Source organism: Cyrtonyx montezumae, unplaced genomic scaffold, assembly GCF_038088225.1.
Source record: "Cyrtonyx montezumae isolate F1298 unplaced genomic scaffold, pur_monq_1.0 scaffold_4, whole genome shotgun sequence".
NCBI classification, from domain to species: Eukaryota; Metazoa; Chordata; class Aves; order Galliformes; family Odontophoridae; genus Cyrtonyx; species Cyrtonyx montezumae.
Window position 1 is genome coordinate 18,237,737 of NW_027072045.1, and position 20,260 is coordinate 18,257,996.

At 37.1% G+C, this 20,260-nt stretch overlaps 1 protein-coding gene across 1 annotated transcript in view; it reads right to left on the bottom strand.

The window, feature by feature from the left end:
- KNDC1 (kinase non-catalytic C-lobe domain containing 1) overlaps positions 1 to 16,386 on the bottom strand; it is a 55,768-nt gene extending 39,382 nt beyond the window's left edge. Inside the window, exons 1-3 of the mRNA XM_065746709.1 lie at positions 16,268 to 16,386; positions 11,557 to 11,755; positions 9,486 to 9,544 (exon numbers count right to left, since the gene is read on the bottom strand). Of these exons, the coding sequence (XP_065602781.1) occupies positions 9,486 to 9,544; positions 11,557 to 11,755; positions 16,268 to 16,360 (351 nt within the window). The 5' untranslated portion in view covers positions 16,361 to 16,386. The remainder of the gene's footprint in view (positions 1 to 9,485; positions 9,545 to 11,556; positions 11,756 to 16,267) is intronic.
- Between the last annotated feature and the right edge of the window lie 3,874 nt (positions 16,387 to 20,260).

The following is a 20,260-nucleotide window of genomic DNA, read 5'->3' on the forward strand; positions in this document are numbered from 1 at the left end:
GAAGAAGCAAAAGCTCCAGGCCTACACAGAATGTGACAGAGGCTCTGTTGTATCAATGCTTGGCAGGGCTCAAGAACCAAGCTTCTATAGGAAATCATACTTGCAAACAATGCAGAAAAAAAGCTCACAAAAGAGCTTTTGATTAACAACTGTATAAGCATTTAGGATATTACTATTATGAATAACGTCTATTTACATTTTGTACTCAGAGTTGAGTGAGTTCAGAAATGTAGGTATTCAGCAGAACTAAAAAAGAAAGACAATAACAGAATTAATATTTCTTGTAAAATATTTTTGGAATTATAGGAAAAGAACAAGACAACTTCTGTTTTGATATGGTGATCTGATCCTTATTTTACCATGCACTTAAAATTTTTTTTTATTGAAATTGCTGGAAAATATACAGATTTTCATCCAGTCAAAATTCAAATCATTTAAAAGTTCCATAAGTGAAAGCTTCACTATCTTATAGATCTCAAATTTAATAAAGGAATTCAAGCTAATGCTTAATAAAATTGTCACTAGAAGAAAATATTTAACAATTACCAATGTTTTTTCAATACACTAACTCACTCTAAAGTGTGTTTTATGCAAAAGCAAGTCAGATAGCAAAATCCTTCAGCAACAGAATGACAGGGAAATGGACCAGTTATTATTCTCAATACTTTCTGTCCCTACAGAACTCTTTTGTGCATAATGAACTGTTTACTAGGAAGTGCTTCTTTAATATTAGCTTATTATTCATTTGGCACTTTGAATGCATAGACAGTTCAACTACAGAATGTGCTAGAAGCACTAAAGAAGCACTAGAAGACTGTACACAAAACATATACTTCATCCTGAATTTGCAGCACATGCCAACAAAATAATATTTAAACCAAAGCTATGCTTGCAGTTTATCCCTCCTAAATGTAGATGCTACTTAGTTTTGTCTGAAAAGTTCTTCCACAAAAGACTTCTTTAGAAAACTGAACAATGAAATGCAGCCACAGGCCAGATTCTCCTCAAGAATTGATTCACATTTGCAATTTGTATGAATTCCAAGTCTTGAATTGCCTTTTTATTAGCCTAACAACTAAGTGAACACTTTCAAGTCTTAACATGCTCTTTGGCAAATATCAGGTGATCAGTTTAGATTGCAAAACACAAATAAGATTTTGCAGATGCAATCTTCTAAAAAGCAATGCTACAGCTTACACAAAAGTGAACCAATCAAAATTTAAGTGCACTTAACTCAGTATGACTGTATTTTTACTACATTTTATTATGATTTGGTTTCTTGTGATATGCTCTAGATATGTCTGAATTAAGGAAACCTTACCTAGAATGCCACTCTAATCTCACTGTTTTGTAGCTGAGGGTTGCTTGACTGTAATGGTTCAGGAAAACACTTTCCTTCTGTAAACTGACTAAACTTCATCCATGCATCTTTTTGCACTCTAGCTGTATAAGAATTTCCACAGTTTATTGCACAACAAAAGTATTTCCTGATGTTTATTTTAACTCCACCTGTGTGCACATCATCGTTGCGAGGTACTTTTTTGGTTTATGAGGGCAAGCAATCACCATATGGTTGCTGCTATGAAAGGCTTTGTAGATTTCGAGACTAACTTCTCCCTCATGGCATCCTCTTCCAGAATTCAGAATACCACTGCAAGTAATTACTTCCTTTATGAATGCTGCTTTACCATCTGGACACAGAAATTTATTTAAAACTAATTTTGTCAACATAGTCAATAGTCTGTTCTACTGACACTGATTTAAGTAAAAAATTTTGATGGCTTCCTGTGAAGAACAACTGCAATGTTAGAACCTCCTGAAGGTCCCTCTATACAAAAATGGATTAGAAAAATCATGCAGTTTCTCATATTTCTGCAATAGCTTTCTTTAAATATATTTAATACCTCATTGATCTGCTGACCTAAAGACTCTGGGCAACATTTCTACCTTTGATAGATCTGAATGATATTGCTCTATTTATTTATTTGCACTTCTGTACATAACACATTTATTTTTGGGCCACTCCTTTAACCAACTAAAGTTCACAATCCTTTCTAATTAAAAAAAAATAAAAACTGTTGAACAGAGTTGTTCAATAATTAAATACCTTTTGACTTGCCTCTAAATCACTTCCTTAGGTTGCTGTATACAAGACTCTTTTTAGGTCTTTTTGAGGTTTTCTGTGTTAGGAGCTTAAAGCATATTTAAGAAACACCCTTTAAGCTCACAGCAGTCTCCATAATACTGCAAAGATTATCTTATTGAATGTTTTGGTTTTCTGTATGGCCATGTAGAACAGTTGACTGCCACCCACAAACTAAGTCACTAGTATCTACGGCAGTGATGAATCTGAAAAGCAATAACGTCAAAGCTACATCCAGAATAAACATGAATTATCCTACTCAACTGCAAGATGGTTTTAAGAGGCTGTTACTATAAATACTATACTAAAGACAGATATATCTTGAACCACTGTCAGTGACTGCTGTAAACATCCATTTTGCTTTAAGAAGTCAAACAAAGAATAATATACACAGTAGCTGACTGATTTAAAACCAGTCTGTGTCCATGAAATTGCTTTTATCTTTACAGGTTGATGATACAAATTAGGAACATGTTTCTTACACTTCCATTTTCAGCCTCCTATAGTCACAAAGATTAACAAATGACAAATAACAAAGATTAACTAATGAACAGCCCCAGTTGACCACTCCCCTGCAGAACTGTAGAAGTATGATTATGATAGGTAAAGAAAAGCATTGCAATAAAACTGCTAGAGATCACAAAGATTAGATAGCAAAAGCTACAGACAATTATCTTTAAAGCTTCTTAAACAAGATGACTTTTAAAATTCTTTGGAAGTGAGTTTCATGTGTTACAATTCTCTTTATGCTTTATCAGCCATTAACCTCCTTACTTATAAGTTGCCCCCCACCATAGGTAATTCATTTATCTCTGAAGTAAAATAACCCAACTGACTTCCTTGTAGGCATAGAAACAAGAAAACCTGAGAAGCACTTCTATGCATGCTGAGCAGACTAGTTTTATCTTTCTTCAACTGCATACATGTAAGACCTTTCCCACTGTTTTAAAAATACATTACTTGCAGTTATTGAAGTTTTGTTTAAAAAAAAAGTATACTCTGTATCTTAAAAGTAAGAGAAGCTGCTTACTGGTAAACTCACTAAGCTGAATGATTCATTCACATAATTCTCTGTGGGGATATACTTACTCCATGTTTTGGAGCTAAAGAATTTAAGGTGAATGCATCATGAACCAAAGACATTAGAGTTTATCCAGAAGAAACCAATTGATCCAAAATATTTGTTCAAGTTTAACATTAAAGAGCCTAGAATTATGACAGCACAGACATACTGGGAGAAAACCATGTGTGCTACTTTCTATAGTTTCCATTAATATCAGAAAGCTATCTGCAAACTCATTCAACACTGCTCATCAGGCTTCTAAAATGGTAAACTACCAAAGGTGTCAACTACTTTAAGAAAAAAATGCTAACTTAAGTAATTTTTCCTCACAGAAACAATATCTTCAAATAAAAAGGTCAGAAAAGAAGATTTTGTGTGAAAGAATAAATCTTCCCCTAATCTTAAAGAAAACAGATAGCCTTAATAACCCACACTTACAACAATTTAATAATGAAGTGAGGAAGAGACAAAGTACATTTTCATAGAACAGGTTATCTATACACAGTCATTTCTCTTCTGGAGAAATTTTTCTGCCTGTGAGACAGAATTCTATTGATGAAAATAGAAAGTGAGCCTGAAAGTTACATTTCAGATTTAGAGACAATAGGTTCAAGAAGCCTGTGAGAAAAATGTGGTAAGTTTGTAAGCTCAACTTCAGAACTAAGCAACAAGCTGTAGGGTTTTTTTGGGGACATCAAGTTACAGAATTTATGAGACCCTATACATTTGAAAAGAAAAGAAATAAGAAAAGACAGATGCCAAAAATTATTCAAACATTGGTCCCACATTCCTTCCTTTGGTTAGCTCTTTGTGAAAGCAACTAAAGGGTGATATTTATACAGTATAAAGTTCCTGACTTTTCCTCAATTGGGTCAAAGATGTAAAAGCAAGAGCAGGAGGATTCCATTTACTCTTCTATAGCACAGTAGAGGCACACGTAACTAAATAAGAGTAGTTTATTTTTGCTACTGAAGGAAAAGACAGCCTCAATACAGAATGATTTAGAATACAAAAGAAAAGTTACCATATACGGATGAGAAGCCTTTTTGCTGTTGGACAGAATTAGTCTACAAAGGAGACTATATGAAACTTAATGGAAGTAGAACTCAATAAAAAGGACACTAGCCATTTCAAATGACTTATTTCTCCATCACACAAAAACAAAACAAAAATCCTCCAGTAGAACAGGTAAAAAGTTTTCTCTCTCTTCTCTGAACTAAAGAAAGAACGGAACACCAGTAATAATACCAGGAGATTCAAAGCCATGGCTTTAAAATGCCAGAGAAGCAGCAAAGGCAAAATTTCACTTATACCTTCCACTGTTCTGATTTGGTGGAAAGAATACAGCTTTGTAATTTAGAGAAGGACCAACAGCTGTGATCTGAGCACTCTCTCAGTAATGATCAACTACTGAGAAATGCTGCAGTACCAAACCTTCAGCTGAGTTTTCTTTAGTAGTATTGACATATATGTACACCCTGAGCCTTTCCTTATCTATTCCCTAGATCATTAATTTGGTATTTCAATGTATGTGTTTATATGCATATAAAATATTGAAAAAGCAACAAGAAGTTCTAGCCAAGAAGACAGAAGCAGAGCTTCACTCTCTTCCTGGTCTCTATCCCATAATTCTTCCCTCTCCTTCCATGGCAGTATACTATTTAAGTCCACATCACTTTCTTTCCTTGTTTTTTTCCCTGAAAAACTTTAATCCTACTGAGTTTTCAGGACTACTGCATTTTATCACCTCTAAATAATGGAAGAAGTTATTAAACAGAATCATTATCCAGTCTGCTTCAGATGTAGAAAAAGGGAGACTGAAAATTCACTGATTTTACAGAGGTTCACTAGAACAAGTGAAATTGAATAGCCATATTATTAAAAGACTATAAATGCAAGTTCACACATGGCAGACATTAGTCCTTCATCTCACTGAAAGCTCATATCTTAGAAATGTGGGGTTCTGCGTCAATGAACCTCTGTTTCAGACTCAATGGCAGTTTTGTGATAGTGACAAACAGCTACTTCAGATCAGTTTGAGACAGCCAATGCTTTTAACCTGAGGCAAGTTTCTATTGTAGTGATGGAAACAAAGCTATTAATGAATTCACCAGTACTTAACTATTCCTGTTGTGCCTCCCCATTTGTCATATTTCACAAGTCCTGTACTGTAGTGCCCACAGTAAAAAGAAATACACAGGACCACTTTCATTAAGAAAAGCTTTTCCTATTTAGAGTAGGAAATAGGATCAGTTTACAGTGAAGATGGATCATTTGCTAAGCATATATATACTATGTGTGTCTGTGCATTTTTGCAACACAGTCTCTTCATGCTTTTCTAGAGCAGAAAAACCTCACATTTTATACTACTCTCCACAATAGCACACTAGTAGAGCATTAAATAATTTTAGACTAATCCTCTATACTCAGACATTTATTTCTAGCTGACGTAGCTAAAGGTCCAGTGAAGACCAAAAAAAAAAAAGCATCTTTCCATTAGTGCAGCCAAATAACAGCTTCAGCCACAACAAAGCTTTTATCAAGCACAACCACATCACATACACGTATGTATTAAAAATAAAAGTGAAAATCATTAAATGTACTGTAAAGTAATCCACCTCTTCTTTAGAATTACAGTATCGTAAGAATATGAAGAATATGAACATAAGAATAAAGATTATCTCCAGGAAAGGTAGAAACATTTATCACATTTATCCCATTCCCCTTCCTCTTTGCAGCATTAACTGTTAACAGTTTCAAAGGCACAATGGTAATAGCAACAGCATGTAAGGAGATAGCAATGTTACAGGAGAAGATTTAAAAGGAATAGATATCCAGGAGGTCCTAGAGAACAAAGGCACCTATTCAGCTGTCTTTTTTTATTGTGATAATATGCTTTTTTCTTCTTACACAGGCAAGAAGAGGACATGATAAAACTACCCTATTAAATAGAGATCCAAGTGCTTGGCAATACTCTTTTCAAGGCCTCGAGCCTCTCACAGACAGCAATCCATCCTCCATCCCTTTTTATTCCATCCCAACAGGTTCAAACAGTGACAGCACTAATGAAGTCACCATATGCAGAGCCTAGCCACACTTCACAGCTACTTACTTCTTAACATTCTTCTCCAAAAAAGAGCTGGTTTTGTTATCAGGTGTAAAACAGATGAGTCCTCAAGAGCTAGTTTTCACCTTCATACTATTAACAGTAACTGAAGTTGGTATTGTTCTCACTTAACAAATAGAGAACAAGTCTGGAAACAAAGCACAAGTCTAAAAGAAACCATGTGAAAATAATAGCTTTCCAGTTCGGTGCATTGGCCTTTGGAGCAAGCTTTATATCTCTTGCTATTCAAAATACTAACCAGAAACCAAATTTTTTAATAGTGTTGTTTCAGACACCAGGACAGCAATGAATTTCAATTTGTTTCTTGTGTCTATTGCCCTGGTGTGCTTGTGAGTGCCAGCTAAGTTTAGTAACTAATTAGACTGGAGTCACAATTCCATTAAAGGTCCGGATCAGTAACTCACAAAGCAGGAAACAAAACATCTCTTGTTGAATTAACTGTAGCTTTATTTGAAGGACATTAAAAAAAAAAGTTTAAAGAGGAAGAAGTCATCCAGTAGCTATACAAACTGCATTGTATGCTTCCATTTTCAAAGCCACAAAATAGGTCACGTTCAAATTAAGTGAGACCACTGGCTGACATAACTATTCAAAATCAGTTGAGCTTTGATACCAGACTAAGCAATCAAAAACCACCATAAACACAACCCAAGGTTCCAATACTAATATTCTCTTACACTGAAACTGAATAGTTTCAATATAAATACTAGAATACTTTGCTGACAATAGAAAGTAAACAACTGCACAAACACTCCAGCAACAAAAAACTGAGTAAGAACATGATCAAGAAAGAAGCACTAACATCAGAGATGTCATGCCTCTGTAGAAGGCACAGCTTATTGGTATTGTAAGATTCAATTGCTCTATATCAAGAAAGCAAAAGTGCCCAGGGTTTCCTCAGGGAGGTGTATTTACACACCAGTGCTATACCACTACTGCATAATAGAAGATTACAACTAGGGATTAGGGAATAGACAGAAGCATCGATACTTTTGAAAAATAAAAGAACTTTCAAGTATTAGCAGCAAGAAAGAAACAATTACCTTGAAAGCATCACAGTATTTTATAATGATGTAAATATAACTTAAGGATTAGGCCTACTACCTATTTTAGAAACCACTAGAGCAAATTGAGGTCAGTATGGATCCCAGGCAAAATCTGATCAGGTACCTAAATACTTAAAATTGAACCAACATTGCAAGCAGCAACAGGTAAAGCTTTGAAACTTCCATGAATACTCAGCATCCCCTGGCTGACCAAAGGTACAATTCTAGGTATACCTTGTACCTCAAAGTGCTTTCTGCACCACCAGAAATTGTTCAATGGAAAACAGCTGAGGCAACAGGTCAGCCTTGTAGCTCTGGTCTCTTGCTTACAAGGTTCCTCAACTTGTTGATAAAGAAATAGGGAAAGAGACAGAAATCAGTGTACCTAGCCCTTAACCCATTTCACAACAGGAAAGAGCATGATGACATTGCTTCTTCTCCAGTTGAATACATACCTTCAGGTACTGTCAACAATCTTTGCAAAGAAAGCAAAACGGTCAGTGTCCAGAGCTGCTCCAGACTCAAAAACCTTCATTGACTAGAATTGTTTCTTGCACTGTGCTTGGCATTAGGATTCACTGGGGCTTAAAAGGCTTATAAGAACTACCATACAAGAAGATTTAAATAATAAACCCTCTATGCAGTGAAGTTCTACCCAAGAGGAATATAGTGGCCTTGTATATCAGACAGAACTAAAATTTCAGGTCACTTTGTGTTCCTACAGTCTTTCCAGATCCCCATACCTTGTCCTGTGTCTCTATTTGTTACATGCATATCAGAGTTCAGCAAGAAAAAGGGCAAAAAACATGCAATTTCTAGAAGAGTAAATAACTCCATATATCCTCAAAGGGTCTCTTTCTCAGGTCATACAGGCTTGTTGAGGCACACAATACAGAGAACATTTATTTCAGCAGATTTTAACTGCAGCTTCAAAAGCAAAGAATCAAAGATACAGTCACCTTTGGGCTACACTTTGAAACTTGCTTTCTTCAATTACATTAGAATATAAAAACTACTCCATTTTCCAAGTTGACATACAAAGCTGGCTCCCCCCAGAAGCCCTCCATCATCAGCTTCCCAGTCTCAAAAACTCAGAAGAAAATCCCAGCTTGTGGATCAAGCAAGATACTGAGCACAAAAAGTTTCAATACAGTTCTGATGACCTATATAATTACTTTCAAAAAGCACAGCAACAGAGAAAAACATTGCATCCCTAAACTTCCAATCCTGTGCTACCTCACATTCTCTATTACTCTTCTGTCCCCCATCTTAATCATTCTCATCTTAGTTTTAGTATTACATAAGTACAAAATTAATTTACCATTTTTTCCCCATCAGAGAATACAGACATCTATAAAAATGTCTACAAAGAAGAAAATTACAAATGGTAGAAGGTTCATGTATTGTACAATGAATAAGCAGAAAAAATCCTTTCATTTATTGGATGATGATAATTCAAACGCTTTAATTTGTAACATGTTCTACCTAAAACACATCAGAAGAAAAAAGTATATTAAAAAAAACAACGTAGATACTAAGAAAGCAAGCACTCTAGCAGAATGCAATGAGATGGTTGACTTGGGAGGCTAATGAATTAGTATAAACAATTTAAATCTAATTTAATTTAACAATGTAGAGCATTTGTGCATTGCAAAGCAATAGATAGTCATTTGCTTCTTCATTAAATCAAAGATAATATTGCTGATTATCCTTCCATGAATCATTCTGCTGAAGAAGTTAGCAAACAAATTTTATATTCAGTCATAAAAGTTCACGGCTAGTCCCCAGACAAGCAAACAACCAGTGAAGGATACCAGTGAACATAACATACACCAGATGTGGATTAAGGCAATGTGTTATTCAGTCAAAACAGATTTTCACATTTTAACAGTTAGTGAACAAATGTTTATATAGAAAAATAACACAGAATTTCAAGTATTCCTTTTGATTCTAAAAAAAGGCACAGTACACTCCTAAAGAAGCACAGTTTAACATTAATAATCTTTAACTGTTTTAAGACTGTACACCAAGAATGCTGAGTACTCAGCACAGTGAAAATACTGAAGAAGTTAAATCCAACTATTTTGCAGAAATTTATGAACTTGCCTCAAAAGTGTTACCGGTGATATCAAATTCTGGTGGAACAAAAGCACCTTCTGGATCATCTTTGAACGGAAAAGAAAATGTCTTGCATTAGAAATTAGTAGTTGTGCTTGTGTAAAAAAAAAAAAAAAAGAAAAAAAGAAAAAGAAAATACTAATTTAAGTTTTATAGTATAAAACTCGAATCTCTATTTGATACACAGGAAACAATGTATTCAGCAGAACTTTGGATCATTCATACCTGATCTACAAAGAACTTGTTATCCATGTTTCTAGTACTGCAAGTCAAGTGTTATTTTCAAACTTTCTGCCAGAAGATACTACATTCTTTCTACTATGAAGCAAAACAGACAAAACATCCCCAAAGAGATGCACTTAACATGCCCAACCATGGCTCACATGTCTTCAGATCTTCATGCTTTGATCAAGTTATCATCTAAGCCAGTCTGGATCAGTTATATGTTTAATTTGGTTAACAGGACATTTTAATTTGCTAGTTTCCACTGTAGACCTGGGTTCAAACACCAAAAGAAACCTGAAAAGCTAATTGCCTCCTCTTCCCATGAGCCAGCTCAGAACCTGAGCTAACCAGTGTTAATTATGGTAATGTTTGGAGGAAGTACATTCCTTACGTGGGTGCAGCCTAAGAGAACAGAGCTACTACAGGAACCACTGCTGACTGAAAAGAAGAAAGGAATTTCCTAAGAAAAACTGATATTGCTGCTACATACAGGCATACGTGTAAGATCATAGCATGCTGATAATTTCTCAACAGGGAGAAAAAACAGCAGGCTCACATGTCACACAATCATAGTTTTAGCTCTAATATAACTTTCATGCCTGTATTTCAGAAGTGAGATGCAAAACTCATATTGTGAAGACAATAACCTTGGATGCATCATGTAAGACTTGTTTGACATTTGTACACATGGCAACTACCTTTGTTGCCTTCTTCCAAGGGAACAGTTTGAAGGCTGTACAAATGTACAGTTTTTAATAATTGGTAAAGCACTCTGTATTCCTTAAATATAGTCTTTAAAATAGAGATTTGTCTGATTTGAGCAGACAAGAAGATATCAGAGCCCTTGGCAGAATATCCTACTAGGTGTTTGTTACTTTCCTTAGCACAGAACCTGCACTCTGTAAAAGCAGAGGTGACAGGCTGTTCATTTTTTCTCACTGGCAAGGAACTCCAGAGGTCATCATTTTCTTCTGGAAGAATAAATGCATAAGTAACAATTATCTAGCAAACAGTATTTTAACAAAATAATAACAAGATTTGAGGGAAAGGGTAAGAGAAAGACCCCAGGACACAGTGGAAGGAGAGCAGGGGAGGGGGGTGGGAAACAATGTACAGTTCTTTTTTTCATTCTTGAGAAAAATGTTATCTTAAGGAAAACTCAGGAAAAAAATCCCTTCCTTAGAGACTAACATGACTTCAGAGAACAAAATATTTGTACATCACCTGCATTACAGAGGAATTCCCATAATCATACATCTTAAATACTTGAATAGGGCAAATTCCTGGATCAATTGTTTGCCAACTATTCAATTAGACTAAAACTTTTATGAAGAAATTGATTTTTTTCTTTCCCAGCTGCAAGCAAAAATATTAGATGAGAGATGTCTTTAATCCACTAGATTTATCCCCTGCAATGAGTCTTTCATATATTCCCTTATGAATACAAAACCATCTTTTCTCCCCATGCAAACTTCAAGTTATAACAAGTTCCTTAAAGCAAAGGAAATCAATTCCACGTAACCAAGGACATGGGCACGCAGCCACACTGACACACAACCTATGTAGGAGATGAAGATGCATTGCATTTACCTGGACAAGTCTTTTAAAGTAACTAGGATGAGTGTTCTAACTAAGCTCATACAAGCCTTCATCGATCAGTCACAAACTGAGTACATAGTTTCATTTCAATCTAAGTTCACTCATCCCTAAATAAGTCTTTTTTTCTTTTATTTTAATTATAAGTCTTAAGAATAGGATATTATGCCTTATTACAGCCTCTCACTATGAGTTTCCATAGTTTTAAAACAAATTGCCTGGAAACACAAATACTTACCACTGAGTTGTTCCATGAAGCATACATTGCCATTGGTGTTAAAAGCCAGAGTGTCAGGAGTGATGCAGAGTGTCTGGAAGATTGCAGAATGGGCAATGCTCTTCAGAGAATGGCAACACTCCAGGCAAATTGCCCAAATATCTTGCTCAGTAAGACAGCTATCTCGTAGTGACAAAATATCAGCAAGGGATACATTCTCCTGCCAAGACATGAATTCATAAATTACTCCATACTTCATGACATTACTTTGGGTATCATAGATTACATTTGACATGAGTGACTACAAGTAATATTTCCAGCAAGTTCTGAGACTTTCCAGGACACTTGTTAACAGCCCAAGAAACAAAATGCCTTATGCTGCTTTTAACAAAATAAGTCTTTAAGAAGCACAGTTAACCTGAATAAAGATATCACAGTACATTAACATTAAAAAAATAGACTTACTATAGGAATTATGTTAGCTAGATTAACACTGCTTCAAAGTTAAGGAAACAGGCCATTCAGAGGTAAAAGCAGAAAGATAAAATTAAAACATTTAGTTTAACCCATGCCTCCCCTTAAGATGTCCCAGGTGGCCTTGGATAAACTCTTTTTAAATTACCTTCACAATGAAAAGTTCCACATCAGTGAAGAAGTACCCTCTAAACTGGCCTGCCTTACGAATGCTGCTGCTCTGAAGTTTAGTGGTGTAGATCATTTACCAAATCCTCAGAAGATGAACATTATATATGAAAACTGTTCTTGGACATAAAAACAAAGCATTTTGGTTTTTCTAGGCTTCTTCACTACTCCTCATGCTCTTGGAATCAAGACAATTCACAGACTTAGAAACTAAGTTATTGTCCTAAAATATTAAATCACCTCCCCTTCATCCTGTGATAACAGCAGAGACACAATGTGTGTAGATTAAAAAAAAAAAAAAAAAAACAAACAAGACTAATGTATCTCTTTTAGTTATGATATTCAGGAATAATGCTTTATTCAAAGCAGCTGGACTTTCTGGCCTGGTTTTTAAGAATGCTAAACTAATTCATCACCCACAGCTACAGAAGCAAAATTTCCATGAACTTAAAGCCATGAGGAAAAAAAAATAATAATAAAAAAAATCAAACAACCAAAAAAACGAATTCCACTGGCAAGGAAAATAATGCAAACAGAAAAAATAGAAATATCTACAGAAGCTACTTCATATTAAAGCTACACCACTATTAATTATAGATTAATTACTACATATAAGTGAATGAGAAATAAAGATTAAAGACTACACATTCAGAATGATAGTAAGCATATTTTGAATTAAAGGTGCAACTAAATATTACGTGAAGTATAGAAAGGAAAGCATCTCAATGTCAGCAAAACAGAAAGCAAACTGAATTGTAGAGGTTTGATCTTTTATCATGAAAACTTGAAAAACAGTTATAATTGACTTCACAAACCTCAGTATCCGAAAACATCAAGAAGATTTCTATTACTATTCACAGACAAGGAAAGTTCATTGACATTTTTCAGAGAATGAAGTATTACATTCATGATATCCTTTCAACAAGGACCAATCCTTAGTCTAAAATTTATTTAGCTTTTAGACTAAAGCATAATGCTTAACAAGTTTTCTCCAGCCTAGAGAAGCATTATTTCACTAACAGAAGTATTAGAGCAGCACCACTGAGCACTCAGACCTCACTGAGCTCATATACATATTCTACATAATACAGAAGAACAAAAGCTGTTACAGATCTGATCCATGAGAGAGACAATCTCATTTTCTCTGTGCCATCCTCAGCATTCTATGTATAATGCTGCCATCAGATTTTGAGGATGGATGAGAAAACTTGCATGTTTTTATGGGGATCTCCTTTCAAGCATGAAAGTCAGCTCCAAGGTTCTTAAATTTGAAGACACAAACATATGGAAAGGCACAGGCCACAAAACATCAGGCTTTGAAGTTGACTGTGCTGATAGTCAAGTATAGACTTGGGAAAGAAAGATAAACTGCTTATTCCAGTACAATGGAATTTTATTTTTAATCAAAGCAATGAAACAGTTATTTTAATTCCTCTATGAACATGTAGCTAAACAGCTATGTGACATGATGGCATTTACCAAAGCTGTAAATAATATTTCATTAGACACAATATCATCATGTCCATATGCATGTGATGGACAAAAAAGGCTCAATTTACAGACACTGTAAGAAATAAATATAACCTGTAACGTTTAGGAGAACCTCAGTGTTAATTTCTAGTCACAACCAGGACTTGATAGAAATTCTTCTGAGTTAAGCTTGAGTTGAATTCTTGATCTGATACTAATCACCAGGAGCAATATCTATAATTTGAAGCCACAAAACCATCTTTGTATTGGGGAGTAAATGAAAGATGATGATCTCATGCCAGACAAATTTATCTTCTTTCCAGGGAAAAGAAAAAAAAATTAAATGCCTGAATTCACATTCAGTAGCTTCTTTCAGCAATGGACAGGCCAGTGAAGACAAAAACAAAGCAAACAACAGTACAGTTACACAGTAAACCTTTCTTTCCAAGGACACGAAGTTACATACTTCATGGATACGGTGCATTTCTCAAATGACCATGCTAAGGGATCTTAGCTACCAAAATTGCTACTGTAGCACAGCAACGCCCTTCTAGAGAAGGAAGCATTGAAAATATTGAGACATACATTTACTTAGTTTCCCTAATCAACAGTATGCAGAAACAAGTTTCATTGCAGAAAAACAAACAAACAAATCTTTCTCGGAATATAACTCAGCACCTCCTGGCAAGCTGAAGCTTCTGGCAAGCCATAACAGAATATTTTTGCCTACTGAAAACCTGCAAGGAAAACTTGCCTCTGGTACAGACACCTTTCCTCACTTGTCTCGTTATCAGGAAAAGATATGCAAAGGCCATTATTGTTTAATAGCTATGAAAGGTGAATAGGTCAGACAACCACACTTTAATTGTTCACTTTGGTTCTCAGTTTTCCCTTGTTTTGTCTTCAAAAGTATAATGAAGTGCAGTAGCATATGTAAGAAAGCAGGGAGAAAACAAAGAGAAAAAAAAATGGGCCGCAGGCAACTTCTTAAAAATTTAAAATGAAATATTAAGAAGTTTTAGACCAAGAAAGTCCTAGCCGGGAAATATATTTTAAATACACTGTCACCCTAAGTATTTCCTACTCATCTGCCCAGGCACTTTCCCACTTGCACACTGAATGCTGTAAACCACGTACACTGGGCACCAGTCTCTCCCCTTACACCACTCACAGTGTGGAAGAGCACAGTCTCCACTCAATGACTAAGTACCTTGGAGTACTTCTGATGCCAGAAGGCTGTGAATGCTAAGTCCTACTATCAAGACGGTTCACACAAACCTCAAAACAATCTGTTTCAGAATCATGGAAAACACTGCAGACATCATTCTTTAATTTCATCAGATCTGAAGGAAAAAATTTAATTGCCTGAGTGAGTCCACTAAGTATTCTTCAAAGGAGTCCCTTTGAAAGGTTATTTAATCACCAGGTGATGGGTGATCATTCTCTTATCAAGAATATTTGAAAATGTTCATGTGCTTGGAGAAACCAAACAGAAAGAGCTGATAGGAACCCACAATCACAGTATGTATTGAGCTAGTGAGAGAAATGAGCTCAGGTCTCCCACACACAGAAGAGAGAACTGACCTTCTTCAACCCTGAGCGAATGCTTCTTAGCATTTAAGCTACTCTGTAAAGGGGAGGCCACTGCCAGATTCCTTCTGTATTTAGTGTGGGCCAGTCTGAGAGGGCCTACACCAAGTGCTAATATGAGGATGGGTACCTTACATGAGTGCTAAATACAAACCCTAGGTCAAGATCAGAAGAGTTGGGTCATATTCTACCAGAAGGGTGAAACTGCTGAGCCAGGAGCTGCTGGCTTACAGAAGACAAGAGGGACTTCTCATTCCAAACATCTCTATATCCTGATTCAGCTGGAGTTCTTGAAGCAACAAATGAGAGCTTTACAAGGTTCATCTCGACAAACAAGCCATTCATACATGGCTTACCAAACTTTCACTTCCAAGTATACTCAACTGTTTTACCCAAACAGACAGAAACACCTCATGTGAAAGGATACAGAGAGCAAAGTGAGAGCAAACAAACAAGTACAAAACCAAACGCATCCACACAAAGCTGAGTGCAGAACCTGCTACAGGTAATTCAACTCAATAAATAAACAGATTCAATAGCTTTTCAAACATTTTTTTTATTCCCACCTAACAAAGACCAATTTTACACAGAGCAGTAAGAAGTGGCTGTACAAGGACCAAGCTGGTGGCCACTGTAGATACTTTTGTCCATTAAAGAAATTACCCTTGATTGTGTACTGCAGAGAAACACACTTCATAACTGCTGTTATTCCACAGCCACGCCAGGAAGGAGACACTCTATCTTCGAGCACCGTGACTTTGCTTTTGCACGGAGCAGGCGGAGGAGATGGGCCAAGGCCAATTTGGAAGCGGAGGTAACGGGGCAGGAGGGAACGAGGGAGCCCCGGGATCGCGCCAGAGCAGAACGGCTGTGTCACCGCGGCCTGGCCGCTCTCGGCGGGCTGAGCTACCGCCGGGCTCCGCAAGGGCTGCCCGCCGTGCCGCAGCGCGGACAGGGGCCGGGGCTGCCGGGGCTCCCGAGGCCGCATCACCTCAGGTGGACGCTCCGTCCCCGTACCTGCCACACTCACCTCATCCTCCAGCAACGTCGGCAGGGGCTCGAAGTCGTAGCAGCTCACTTCCTCCGCCTCCTCATAAAACCCATCCTCCGCAGCAGCCTCCATTCCTCCCGGGGAGAGAGCAAAGGCTTCACACCCTCAACCCCCTCCGCAGCTCATCCCCACGCCCGCCTGCAGGCGACCCCAGCGGCGCCGAGCACACCCGCCCGCTTTAACCCCTTCGCCTCCCGGCGGGGGCCAACCACGGGGCGCCCCCTGCCTCTCCCCGCGGCCCGCTGCCGCCTAAGCCTTCGGCTGGGACAGCGCTGCCATGGCAACGCGGCCCCGCCGCCGCCTCGCCCGTGCACCGCGGCCTCACTGCGGCTGCTCCCTCCCTCCCGCGGCGTCGAGCGCGCCGCCCGCCCTAGGGCGCCCCCGGCGAACGCCCGGCGGGAGGGCGGTGGCGTTGCGGTGGCCCTGAGGGGCGCGCCCGACGCAGTGCTGGGCCTCGCGGGAGTCCCGTTCAGCCCGAGCCTGAGCGTCTCCGAGGATGGGGCGTATTGCGCACACGCACACAAACGAAAAAGTCCGACTTTTCTGTCTGATCATTTGCTTTGATTTTGCTATGTGGGCTGAAGTCTTAATTGCATTGTAAAGAAAAATACACGAGCAATTTTTCCAGTGTGTAACTGGGGCTATGATTTATGCTCATCCATAAGTACCTCTTACATCAGCACCCACTGCAATCCCTACTTGAGCAGTCATAAACACTTTTGTGAAACGATAGTTTTAGACAAACCAATGGGTGCTGTGTGGAAATTCACATACTAGTTTTGAAAAGACCAATGGTTATGTTTTAGAAAGAGAAAATCACTCACTTTAAAAGTAAGTAGTAATGGTGGTAGGACATTTCCCTGGAAGGTTAGCACTCATGTTCAGACGTGTGCCCTGCGTTAGTTGGAGCTGGGGCTCAAATCTTGGATAGTTTTTGCCAGAGTGAATGACTAACTGTACCCAAGCGCCCTGAGATGTTTGAGACCTGTCTCTTGGTTACCCTGGTTAACTTCCTTGCTCTACTGAGGTACCAGTTATACCAAGTGGAGTATGTATGGAGTGGAAAGCAAAATGAAAGAAACATACTGTGAAAGAATCTGTATTCCAGGAAATAAACATGGAATAAACATCTCTATATACCAAAAATTGCAGAGAATTTAGCTTTATCACAAGTGCCTTGACTGGCAGGACAGAACAGTCACTGAAACTGATGTGGTTTGGTAGATTTTGCCAGAAAAGTTACAATAATAAACCTCAGATCTCGTCTGTTGCTCTATTTTGTTTCCTCCTTGGCCTACTGGTTGAAACAGCTGTCAGAAAAGTCAATGTAACTTGTTTGATACATTCATGTAACTCAGTTCTCACACTAGAATATTCAATCTTAGCATCTGCAATTAAGCATGATCCAAGGGGACTGTTAGAGAACATGTAACACTATATGGTTCAACATTAGAACAACAACAAAAAGCATTTAGATGAAGCTGTCAGTTTGTCTGCAATCATATTTTCCTTTATTTCCTTTCCATGGTATTACTTAAGAACATTAAAGTTTGTAAGATTTCTTTATACAGTAGCAGAAGACATTTTTTGAAAGGTGTTTTGATGGATGATTGACTACCTATGGAAACAATCTTCTGAGTCTAAGGTTAGCTGAGCATGCAAGAGAATATTATATTAAAAAGAGAAATATATAGAACATCAATAAAGTTCTCAGTGGTGAGGGTTCTCAAAAGACAGAAAAGAAAACATAATTGTGCACTAATAATATTCTATTGCCTGAAAAGTAATGTTAGCATAGATTAAAGGAATCAAGGAGAGATTTTGTTATCCTCAGATCAGATTCTGAATATGAACTGGATCTCATTATAGTAATTACACCAGGAATTATAATTTTAAGATATGTTACTCATTTATGTTAGATTAGACATGAAAAGCACCTCCTAAATGTAAATTTAGGAGTATTGTAGCTATTATACATGTGAAACCATTTGAACAAAAGATCACTGAATCAACATGAAGTTTTTTGTTGTAGATTCATTATACGATCATAGGCAATACAGAGGGACTAGATGAAATATGTTGGATTTCTGTCTTCTCACAGTTTTAGAGTGCTTCCCTTAATCTGTGTCTCATTTGTAGTAAATGTGGTTAGCACAGTTTTCTAATTTTCTAATAAGTGGTGTTTTCACCAGAATAGCTGACTAGATTTCTCTTTCTGTTAGCAATCAGTAGTAGATATCCAGAGAAAAGTGTATAAACAAGTAGCCGTATACATCTGCTTTTCCAGTACAGTCCCAGGCAGTCACAATTTTTATGTTCCTAAGACATCTGTTGATTTAAGAGACCTGGAATACTTTTCTTCAATGAATTTGTTCATACGCTCTTTGAGTCTTTAACTGTCTACCATATCCTACTGCAAAATTCCTCAGCTCACTTGCACAATGCATGAAGTAAAGTCTTAGTTTCAGTTAAGGTCCCTGATTTCTTGTATTGGAAAAAGTGTTGGATAGGCTCCCTGTTTATCAGCTCCATATCATTAATGATACTACATGGCTGTTTTTCTCTCCTAGTTACATCTTTTCAGGTTGAAATGCCCCGGTCTTGATGCTGATCAACAGAATAGAAATTAACCCATGGCTTTGAACCTTCACCTCACTGTATGTTTTATAATTGTTTCATTATACAGATAAAAATTGTGGAAGAGCAGGTTGGAACCCAAATGAATGTATGAATAAATGAGTGAATGAATAACAGAAAGAACTGGTTAGTAAATGAAGAGAATAACGATTCTTGAGAGCTTTTTGAAAATAATCTATTAATGACCTGCAAAGTAAGGATTTCTCTTAAACATGACTTTCTGATTTACCTCACTCTTTTTAGTTCCAGGTGTCTGGATTCATGATGTATTTTCCAAAAGTAATTCAATGAGCACTAGACACTGAGAATAAATCCATGAGAATTCAGAGGGTTACTCCAAGCACCTCTATCTCAACAATCTAAATACTGGTCACAAGAGAAAGGAAATTGTATAGGGTACTGCTGTTACGCTGCTGTGTGCTCTTGATGATATATCTAATGCTTCTTTGTATTTTCATTACAGGACTTTGGTTATTCTTCTTTATAGATTATATAATCATAATTGACTATAAAAATTTCAGAGTACCAGCCTTGTAGATGAAAGGTACACATTTGTTACACTATAATTAGATTGTGCGTTCTCCTTTTAGGAGTTTTTGTTTAATGAAAGTTTGCCTGAAGGCTCTCATTTCAATTTAGTTAGGATGAAACTGTGGGAACTGCAGGGCTGCAATATAAAGAATTGGTTCTTGTGTGTGTACAACACAGTCTTTTCAATTGTTGGCTTTTGTTAATAAGAGATCACTTTAATGCTATGGGCTTTAATACCTTTTGTCTATGAAACTACTGTTCTTCCTTTAGCAGTTATATGCATTTCAAGACAGGGAAAAGCTTTGTGCCAGTTGCCAGCTGTCGCTGTCTTTATGTGTTGCTGCTACTGCAAAACCTGAAGAGATTCAGAGGTAAAGACACTGAGACACTGCAATTTTTAAACCAGCTGCCACTAATTGTATGAAGGTGTATATCTCTATCTTGAAGTAATAGATTAGTCTGTATTCCACGTACTTCAATCTCACAAAGGCAACAGAGAATTGTATTCAGAAACTAGCAAAACTAGCACATATTCCAATACAGCTGAAGATTGGACAATTATATGTTTATACTACATACTGTATGTGGAAATCCATACATAGGCATTCACTTTTCTTGGGGTTAAACAGCAGAAACATCAACTTCAGAATAGCCAAGCACAGTCTTTGGTCATTATAGGCACCTGTCATGCCATTCTTTTCAGAAACGTTTCAAACACTATAGCTCCTACATGCTCGGAATCCTCTGATTTCCAGCCTTCATTTATACTCATCCATTTTTGTCTCAAGAGCCAATTTTCACTTT